This window comes from Carya illinoinensis, chromosome 12 (assembly GCF_018687715.1).
Source record: "Carya illinoinensis cultivar Pawnee chromosome 12, C.illinoinensisPawnee_v1, whole genome shotgun sequence".
Taxonomy (NCBI): Eukaryota; Viridiplantae; Streptophyta; class Magnoliopsida; order Fagales; family Juglandaceae; genus Carya; species Carya illinoinensis.
In genome coordinates, this window is record NC_056763.1 from 22551332 (window position 1) to 22559560 (window position 8229).

Below are 8229 nucleotides of genomic sequence, written 5' to 3' on the forward strand. Positions count from 1 at the left end.
ACAAGTAAAATATAATAAATAGTATCCAATTATCTAATATCACATTATGAGATAATGAGAAAATGATGAGAATTGAGATAATAAATAGTATTACTCAGTAAAATTTAATTTAAAAATAAAAAAAATTATACTCAACAGTCTTATACATAGACTTGCTTTTATTTTTTTTCCTTCAGGAGATTATGATGTAGGGCTACTAAGTAGAAGAATTCTTTAAAAATTTATTTTCTAAATCAAATTTTACTATAGATAATGTATGACGTAGAAGCTTACAATCTTGCTTTCTAGGAAAGCACGAAAAATCTTATTTACAAGCACTATTTTTTACATACCCAATACACCGTGCACTGACATGAAAGCTTTTCACATAAGCTATTTTAAGAGCTTTATTATTAGTGTTTAACATTTTTAAAAAATACAATGGGCCCTATATTAAGTGATGTATTAACCCACCGACTTGTATGTAACAAAACTTGATAAAATTTTGTATTCATTAAGACGGAAAGAAAGAAAATGTATGATTATTTGGATTCTGTTTAGAGTTTTTGATCTAATGCATACTAGCTTGTTGCAATGGATCAAACATTTATATTTCAAATTAAGATACAAACACACACACACACACATATATATATATATATATATATATATATACATATATATATATATACATATATATATATATACACATATATATATATATATATAAATTCTCAAAGTGGGATGATTTTGATTAAGCTTTGTAGCTATTATTGAAACGCAAAATCAAAGCAGGCAATTATTATATGGTGAATAAAAAAAATCATGAAATAGTCATTTTCACCTTTCTACTTCGTACCACACGTATGTGCCTTCAAAATGATTAGAAACTAGAACTCAAAAAAAAAAAAAAAAAAATTATTATTACTTTTTTCAAAAAATTATATCATAAAGTACTGTTTACGAACCCTAACCCGAATGATGATCAAGAATAATGATGCTTGTGCATGCATGTGTGCACATATATCTGAACTGCACATGCATGCACAATGTTCACTATAAGAGATATGGCCAATTGCAACGAAAATTTTTACAACGATCATAATTCCATTATAAATAATGGTTATTTGCAACGACTTTTTTAGAATTGTGTTCTTGCGATTAGAAAAATCACTTGCATGCCAATTATTTGATTCCAAATTATTATCAAAATCAAAGTAGTCAACATGATTATGAATGAGAAAAAGAGAAGAAGAGGAATATTTCATTTCTCTAACTATAGATGAGGATGAGGATGAGGCATGAATATTGAATAAACTATAGCCATAAGTGCGTGATCGGCTGATAAGATTAGCCAATTGAGCATGCAAGGCCGATACCTAAAGAAAAGGAGAGAGAATCCATGCAATATGGAGTGGAAAACCACTTAAAAATTTAGAAAGTAGTGGAAAGCCGAAAGTGAGGGGATAATTTAATCATTTACTATTTTTCTTGATCATTACAATATTCTCATGTGTGGTGAAAAAGGGAATATATATTGTCATGATCATAAGGGTGATTATAATATTTTGTTTAATAAGCTTTTTGCTTGATTATAAAGAAATTTTATAAAAATAAATTTACAAACTAACGTGATTTCTTATAATGCATTAGATATATTTTACAGTAAATATAACTTTATAATATGGTAACTTTATAATATGACGTATTATATTAAGTTATGTCAATTTATGAATTTATTTTTATAATATCTCTTTGTATCTGAATAGCTAAAGTATCGTTACGACATGGTGAGAAGTTTGTGACCGAAAGCATGCATGCATCATGACTGATTTATGCTAGCTAGGTCTTGACTTGAAAATTACTTTAATTTTTTTATTTATTAATTTATAAAAAGAAAGGGCACCAGGGGAAGAAATGAAGACCCTAATTTTTATGCATAGACTCTATTTTAATTTTTTCACATATATATATATAAGTTGGGTTGGAAAGGGATGCACTCAAATTATATGCGCACCCATGTTCTAGCAGCAGCTAGGACTTCAAAAAGAAAAGGCAGTCTCCTCATGGACCCATATATATACTCATATATCAGTGCTTTGTCAAAAGAAGAAAAATATTTTTATGGACAGAAATTGGAATCCAATTGATGGGTTCTCCCTTTAATCATTCCTGATCTATATCTCTTAGATTAAAATGGTGTTGAAAAGAAAATTAAAATAAATAAAAATAAAAATAAATTAAGGACGATATCAGATATCAGCTAGATCGAGAATATTGGAAGGAGATGACTTTCAATGAATATTACTTCCTCCCAATCTTACTTTAAATAAATATTTACTATTTTAATCACATGCAATGATATGATAAAAACAGTCATATCGAACATCTTGGATACGAATGTTGAAAAATATTACAGTGGCCGGGAACGTTGAACCTCGATCAACATATGGCAAGTTAGAAGAATATCATCAGAATCATGATCAGTTGGCTTTAAAAATGAAAATTAAGCACCATTGCTAGCTAGTTTTTGCCTTTTTTCACTTATATACAGCATAAGAAAAATGCTTATTTGTAGTCGAAAATGATCATTTCCAGCTATCAAAATGAGTTATTTCTCGTCGTAAATAACTCATCATAAATACTCATTTTTTTTTTGCTAACTTTATGCATCTAAACTCACCATTGCTAGCTTAAATTTCTCTTACAAATCAAGAGTATTTCCTTTTTTTTTTTTTTTTTTTTTCTGGTTTTCCTTATATATTCTTTTGAACTTATTCTCGATCGGTAGAAGAGAGGAGGGAGTAAATTCTCCTGTATATAGATGCATGCATGCAACTCGACAACCACATGATCACCCACAGAGAAGAGGGTTCGGCATGCAGACAGGGAATAAAGTCTTGCAAGTCCAATATGTCAAAGTGACGTTGATTTATTCATATTTGTATATGAGAAACTCAAAAAACTAACATTTTGATGGATGGCTACACATTCAGAAAAAAAGGGGAAGAATATTGGTGATACCTTTGGCCGGTTTGATTTCTCCAACTTCTTTTAACAGAAGAACTTTCATTTCATGTCCCGGCTCTCTAACTACATAGAATAAGGATGCATCGTGTCATTGTCCACATAAATGCTCAAATTAAAGTAAGGTAAAAGTAACAAGAATATTCCTCTTTTGAAAATTTTTTAAATTTCTGTAATGATATCAGTGTGAGGTTTATAAATAATCAAACTTCACATCCCTTCAAAATAAGAGGAAAATATATATATATATATATATATATATATATATATATATATGCTTCATTTGTGTGTGTTTTTAGCATGTGTGGTCCATAGACAAGTCCAGTATGTCAATGCATTTTAGCCAACTTAAAAAGGCAGAAAATTATGCTTAAATTGATTCTTTAATATTGATGTTGCAGTATATGCTCTCTCTCAGAGATAAGTTTTATTACATATAGTCATTTTTGCATACTCATTGTGCACTCTATTGATGTAATTGGTTAAGATAATTATTTTATATTAAAAAAATGATGTAGCCAATTATAATAGTGGAGCAGACAAAAAATACATAAAAGTGATTGCACATAAAGTTTTTGCTCAGGATATAGACATGCACAATAGAAGGGTGTGAAAATAAACAAATAAATAAATTTTAGTTGAAAAAATTCTTTTGTACCCCCTTCTACATGGGTATTGGTACTTTGAACAGCTGCACGGATTTTCTGAGAAACGAAGTCATAGGTGAGTAGGTTCAGAACCAGAACATCAGTCCTTTGATATCTTAGTTTGTAAACTTTTGGTTTTGGAGATTCTGCAAATTCACCTCTTTGGCTAATTACACAATCATATTATTCGGATTTGGCTCTAAAGTTTTTGAACAGATCAAGAGTTTGAAAACCACACAAACAGGCATATAGATATTGAGTTTGGAATATCTTATGATATGGATATGGAATTCTTGAAGAGTCATGTGCAATGTATCTTCTCTATGTTTTTAGCCTGACTTTTCCTGACCTTTCTGGTGTATAACAAGAAGGATATATTAAAAAGAACAGAAGTAAAATAAAGGGAAAAGTTTGAAGTTTTAGCAATGCAGTAACATATCGAGTGGTATGCATGTACAAAAAGACTAAAAAAGTTCAAACCTGTTCACTAGACAGACTTTCAGATGCACATAATAATGTGTACAGATCTTCTTCCAAGAAATTGTTAAAAAAAAAAATGAGCATTAATATATTTGGCATTCCAGTATTCCATTTGCTTTGTGATCTGTTTAGTGCACCCCTGCATTATGGCTTTAATCTGTAGCAGCTATCATTTTTCAACAATTTAGCTGTCATAATCCGACATTCGCTCTTGCATGAACATCTATGCACCCATGGTCACCCTAGGAAGATGACCCCAGAGAGATAGAGAGAGAGAGATGCCAATAAAGGGAAACTCAGGAGGAGATTTCTATAAGCAATAACTGAGACTTAAGTCTCAGAATAATTTCCAACTTTCCAGAGAAAATGCGGGGACCCACCATGGAGCCTTGGCAAGCAGGGGACTTCCTCGTTTATGCATATCTCTATATATTTATGTGCTCTCCAGTTCACTTTCTGAACTCAAGTTAAAAGGAAATCCTTAACTTCTCTCTTCTCATCATTCGTCATCCCCACTGCCACTGCCATCACCATAAAAACGCTGCAACACCAAAGCTTTTAGCCTTGCCTTGCTGCCTCGACTGAATGGAGCCGAAGTCAGAATATTGTGGCAGCAACACTGTGGACGATCTGCCCGAGATGTCTGGGCCCCGGAACACGGCTGTCCTTGCTTACCCTGCAGGAGCCAATTCTCAATCTGTTTATCAACTCTCCCTGTATCCTATAACTTTAAAGGTCATTTATCTCTTTCCTTCTAGTCCTCTCTTTCTCCAAAGCAAGAACATATATCTTGTGCTTGCTTATAAAATGGTAGTATTAGTAGTAGTAGTAGTTGTTTTGTCAAGATTCATGGTTGCATTAGTTAGTATTTTCTGCATAATGATCGACATCCATTCAATATAATGAAGTAGAACCTTTGTGCTAAAGTTCTGATTTCCTCTTATGTTTCTTAGCACAGTTTGAAGAGGTGGTGTACAAAGTACAACTGGAGCAGAAAGGATTATGGTATGAGACATGGACCAGCAGAGAAAAAACCATATTGAATGGCTTAACAGGTTTGGTTTCCCCAGGAGAGATCCTAGCGATGTTAGGGCCATCTGGAAGTGGCAAAACTACCCTTCTTACTGCTCTTGGAGGCCGTCTAAATGGCAAGCTGTCCGGAAAGATCACATACAATGGTCAGCCTTTTTCTGGTACCATCAAAAGAAGAACTGGGTTTGTTTCTCAAGACGATGTTTTATACCCACACCTGACTGTTGCCGAAACTCTTCTTTTCACCGCACTCTTGAGGCTACCCAGCAGCTTGGCTCGGGATGAGAAAGAACAGCATGTGGAGCGAGTGATCACTGAGCTGGGATTGACTAAGTGCCGCAACAGCATGATTGGGGGGCCACTCTTTAGAGGGATATCAGGGGGAGAAAAGAAGAGGGTGAGTATTGGTCAGGAAATGCTAATCAATCCAAGCTTGCTTCTGCTAGATGAGCCAACATCAGGTTTGGACTCGACCACGGCTCAAAGGATCCTGACCACAATCAAACGGCTAGCCGGGGGCGGCAGAACCGTGGTCACCACCATTCACCAGCCCTCCAGCAGGATTTACCACATGTTCGACAAGGTGATCTTGCTCTCCGAGGGATTCCCCATCTATTATGGCTCTGCTTCTGCAGCATTAGAATACTTTTCCTCAATTGGGTTTTCCACATCCATGAATGTCAATCCAGCCGATCTCTTGCTTGATCTTGCTAATGGTAATTCCATCTTCTTTTCAAAGAATCTAGCTTTTGTTAAAGGGGCTCTCTTTCCTTCGATAAAAAAATGCTTGTGCGATCTATGCGGGGAACAGGGGTAGCTGCTTCTTGTTTCATCTCCAGATTTTTTTTTCCTTCTCTTTAGCATCTTTCCACGGAGATGGAGGTATAGCGTGGACTGCTTATAGTGGAGCTAAAAGTTTGACTGTTTAACGAATATAACACAATTAGCTTGTAGTTTAGGATATACCACGTCTGCAGCTTCTTCTGCCTTGTCTTTGAAAAAATCAGAACAGGAAAATTATATGCATGACAATTGCGGGAAATTTTAAAAATTGCAGGAATTGCTCCTGATTCCAAGCAACCAACTGAGCAAGTCGACAACATGGAACAAGAACAGAAGTTGGTCAAGGAAGCTCTGATTTCAGCCTACGACAAGAACATTTCTACTAGGTTGAAAGCTGAGCTTTGCAGTTCCGATGTCAACAACTTCAATCATACAAAAGATGGTTGTAAAAGTAAATCTTCTCTTCCTCTTATTGCTGCAGTTATTAATTTATCGTAAACTAAACCTCATGCAGGAGCAAAATAGCTCCCCAATTGGCTTCAAATGTTCATTCTTTTCGTTTCTTCTGGTACTTCTAGTTTCAGCCAGCTGATGTGAAGTATTGACTACTGAGTAATGCGCAGGACGTGAGATAAAATCATCAGAGCAATGGTGTACAAGCTGGTGGCATCAGTTCAGGGTGCTGCTTCAGAGGGGGCTCAGAGAGCGGAGGTTTGAAGCCTTCAACAAGCTAAGGATTTTCCAAGTTTTAAGTGTCGCAGTACTTGGAGGACTCTTATGGTTGCACACCCCGACATCTCACATTGAAGACCGAGTAAGAAGATACTGAGACATGTGTTATATAACTTATATCAATATTAGTTTTCGTCCGATTTTCGGTCACCCTTGTTGATTCGATATATTTTTAGTGGTTTTACACATCAACTACTAGAATGAATGGCCAAGTAGATAAGTTATTATGATATTGAAATAATTTCTATCGTTAATTATCTTCTAATAGGTGCTAAACAAAGGTTTTGTGCAGATAGCCTTGCTCTTCTTCTTCTCTGTGTTCTGGGGTTTCTACCCTCTCTACAATGCAGTTTTCACATTTCCGCAAGAAAGAAGAATGCTGATTAAGGAAAGATCATCTGGAATGTACCGACTTTCTTCCTACTTCCTAGCCAGAACGGTTGGAGACCTGCCACTGGAGCTTGCACTCCCAACTGCCTTTGTGTTCATTATCTATTGGATGGGTGGGCTTAAACCCAATGCTGTGACCTTCATCCTTTCCCTGCTTATTGTTCTCTACAGTGTCCTTGTTTCCCAAAGTCTTGGCTTAGCCATTGGTGCAATTCTCATGGACGTAAAACAGGCCACTACTTTAGCTTCTGTTACAACCCTTGTTTTCCTCATAGCAGGAGGATATTATATTCAACAGATTCCTCCATTCATAGTCTGGCTAAAGTACTTAAGCTATAGCTACTACTGTTACAAGCTGCTTCTTGGGGTTCAATACAAAGAGGACGATTATTATGAGTGCTCAAAAGGAGTGCTGTGTCGAGTTGGAGATTTCCCCGCTGTCAAAGCCATGGAGCTGAACCATTTATGGGTAGACGTGGCCATCATGGGCTTGATGTTGGTGGGTTATCGACTTGTTGCTTATCTGGCACTGCATAGAGTGCAGCTCAGGTAAATTTCAGCAGAGGTTCTATTCCACCCAACAAGAGAGTTCCAAGAGTTTTCTTCAGTTTCTTCTTCATCAACTGAAGAATAATTTGTTAGATAGATGGATCATGTTGTGACATTTTGGATTCGGATGTATTAGCCATCTTTTATGATAATTTAGACGGATACTAACTTAGAAGCTTTAGTTTAAGAATAAAATATTTATGACTTCCCAAATAAAGTGAGTATGCTATATATGAAAGGGGGAAGGCAATATATACTGGATGACCTATTCTATGTTTTCTATCTGTCTCTCATTTAAGGCTTTCAAATTCGAGCAAGAATTCGAAGAGATGTTTTCTTATGAAAAAGACAGGATATGAACAACGTAGCATATGCATTCAAATGTTCAGGAAAGGTTGATGGATGACATCCGGACATTGGAGCTTAGTACTCTGTTGTGGAAGTCAATTCTAAATATTTGTGGGGCTTTCTTCAATAGATTCCTGCCAGTGCATCAACACACACACACACACACACACACACACACACACACAAGGAATGAATAATTTAGGTAACAGCTTATGGTGACTGATGAGAAAGGACTGAAACAGGACAAAATGAAAGCTCTATT

General features: G+C 35.4%; 1 protein-coding gene across 1 annotated transcript; it reads left to right on the plus strand.

Annotated features, from left to right (window-relative positions):
* Positions 1-4474: 4474 nt before the first annotated feature.
* On the plus strand, positions 4475-7899 carry LOC122288908 (ABC transporter G family member 14-like). The gene is made up of 5 exons (XM_043095730.1): positions 4475-4868; positions 5092-5881; positions 6223-6399; positions 6572-6762; positions 6973-7899. Exons 1-5 carry the CDS (start codon positions 4719-4721, stop codon positions 7621-7623), a joined length of 1959 nt encoding a protein of 652 aa, XP_042951664.1. The 5' UTR covers positions 4475-4718; the 3' UTR covers positions 7624-7899.
* The last annotated feature ends 330 nt before the right edge of the window (positions 7900-8229 follow it).